At 45.0% G+C, this 2484-nt stretch overlaps 1 protein-coding gene across 1 annotated transcript; it reads right to left on the bottom strand.

Moving 5' to 3' along the window:
- Window positions 1-559: 559 nt before the first annotated feature.
- LOC123231036 (dachshund homolog 2-like) lies at window positions 560-2478 on the bottom strand. The gene is made up of 2 exons (XM_044657241.1): window positions 1772-2478; window positions 560-1648 (listed from the first exon to the last, which is right to left on the bottom strand). The coding sequence occupies exons 1-2, from the start codon at window positions 2209-2211 to the stop codon at window positions 1111-1113; spliced, it is 978 nt and encodes a 325-aa protein (XP_044513176.1). The 5' UTR covers window positions 2212-2478; the 3' UTR covers window positions 560-1110.
- Window positions 2479-2484: the final 6 nt, after the last annotated feature.

Genomic DNA, 2484 nt, shown 5'->3' with positions numbered 1-2484 from the left:
GAATTGCTTTGCTTTTGTTCCTATATACCCAATACCCAGTACAATGTACCTAGCCTGTAGTTTGCTGAATGAATGGCCATATGTCCTTCCTACTACCACAGGTCTAAGTAACCATCAGTGAGTCCAACCTCCCCATACCCCCCAATTTTATTTCCTTTGCTAGCTTCTTGTTAGTTCCTCAAATTTCCCAGATAGGGTGGAGGTAAACTAACTTTTACATGCTAAGCTCCACACTAAGTTTATGTTCACTCACCATTTTTTTTTCCTGGAATAGTCCCTTTTTATTATTCAGATATAAAGTTTTTAATATTGTGGTTTTGCAAGTTTTTTTAAAACAATGCATATAGCTTAATATGGTACAATAAAAAAACATTTTCTAAACCTAATATTCCCCCATTCATATTATCATTGGAAAAGACCCCAAACCAAGCTGAAGTGAGCACAAACTTTCAAACTTCAACCATGAGGGTTTAGCTCACATTTTTTCACATTAAGACTTTTAATTTAACTGATAGAACACTTTCTGATATCGACGTTTGTTTTTTAAAAAATACACACATTTCTCAGCAAAATGTAATATTTATTGAATATCTGGTTCAGTAAACAAAGCTTAAAGTACGAACACAACTGCAACAGCTCCACGGTGATTGGTCTTGGTGCAAAAGCGGACTCAGGATCTGCACTTAAGTAAAGCCAGTGGGGACGTTTCAGGCCGATTAATATATTTGTGCCACTGTTCAACAAAACTACTGCCTCTTTAAAGGTTGGGGAGGGGAAGAAAGTTAGTTCTCTCAGAGGGAATAATTCTTGCATGTGCTTAAAAATTCTAAAACTTCTCTGGGAGGAGGGACCTACAAACGATCAACTGCAACAGGCTTAGCTTAGCATGGGGAGCTTATAAAACCTTTCCATGTTTCTTCACAAAGCTGCTGGAGATTTAAATGTAACAAACAGTTCTTCCAACTTCATGCTGCAACCTTCATTCTCCACCCAGCACTGGACAGCAAGGAAAGGTTGGTAGGGTATTCTTAAATGAAATATACATGAGTCTTCAGATAATGGATGATGGTACATACATAGATATATATATTTTTTTAATAGAAAGTCCTCTCAGTACATGGTGGTGGGGTTGATGTTTTCCTGCATTTCTGCACTGTCAGACTCAGTCCCAATGCCTTCAAGATCTCTTTCTGAGAATCCAAAACCTCTCAGGATGCTAAGCACACTGTCACCTCCAGTGGCCTGCCTCAGTGCCTGCTCCATTTGCTCTCTGCGCTTGGATTCAAACTCCAGGACTTCCTGTAGCTTTCTCTTGGCCTTTTTCTCTTTCTTCAGGCGCCTTTGAACTGTGGCGCGGCTTTGCAGCTCAACCGCAAGCTGCCTTTCCAGGGTCTCCCGCATCTCTCTCTCTCTGTAGAGCTCCATTCTCAGCTCCTTCTTTTCTTCTTGCATTTGCCTTTCCTGGACACGGGCACTGTCCAGGGCCACTTTCAGCAGGAACTGAATATTGGTTAAGAGTGTTTCCACAGAGGAAAGGCTATCCGCAAAAATAAATGGGGTTGAGAATCCAGGAGCAACTAGTTGTCCTGCCAGTTGACTTTTATCCAGGTTTGGTTTCATCACTGGAATGGCAATCTGCATCTCTCCTGTTTGTCTTGCTTCCCAAACTTGACTGTAAGCATCTTGAGGGCAGGTTCCCTGTCTTATGCTTCTTTTTGTACCCCACAGTACCTTGTGCTCAATAAAAAGCTCTTGGCTGAGGGATAGAACATTTTCCTTCTGGAGTTTTTTTGGATTTGACCCATTACCTTGATCAGGAAGCTCTTTTTCTCCATCATCAGCAATTACCTTGGGCGTGTCCTCAAGCTGGGATTGGGAGCAGCTAGAAGCATCCTGGCCCTCAAGCCCACCACTCTGTTCCGGAGAAGTAGCAGGAGAACTGTCGGTTTCTTTGATAACAGAAGCCCCTGCTCTGGAGAGTGGGCTCTGCCTCTGTGCTGCAGCAGCCATGTTGGAAATAGTATTGAAGTGGTTCATCTGATGCATCACCATGGCAACTGATGCAGGAGGCAGGCTAACGGGAAGTAGGGGGTGGGGCAACATCATAAATGGCAGGTCTAATCCCGCATTTGAATTCAGTTCTTCGTTTTCGGATTCTGCTCTCTCTGGGCTCTCCTCCTCATGGAGGCCATTTGTTGCCGTAAGCTTCATTTTCTCTATTAGCGTTCGGGGTCTCTGCAATTGCAGCCGCTAGGACACAGGGAGCAGAGGGAAGGCGCGGAGGAGAGAAGAGGCCTGGACCACAAAAGGGCCAGAGGAAGCAAGCATTGTCCGATACCGACTCTCCCAGGGTGCAATGGCGCCGCGGGGGTGGGGCGTCCTTGGTCCTGAGCTGGCGGTGGGGGATGGGGAAGGTAGGTGGGGGGGGGTTCGCAGCCCAGCTATATAAAAGTTTCAAAGGCTTTTCTCGAGCTGCGGGAGCGG

The sequence above is a fragment of the Gracilinanus agilis genome, chromosome 1 (genome assembly GCF_016433145.1).
Source record: "Gracilinanus agilis isolate LMUSP501 chromosome 1, AgileGrace, whole genome shotgun sequence".
NCBI lineage: Eukaryota > Metazoa > Chordata > Mammalia > Didelphimorphia > Didelphidae > Gracilinanus > Gracilinanus agilis.
Note: the sequence above shows the minus strand (reverse complement) of the source record. Positions and strands in the feature narration are given on the sequence as shown.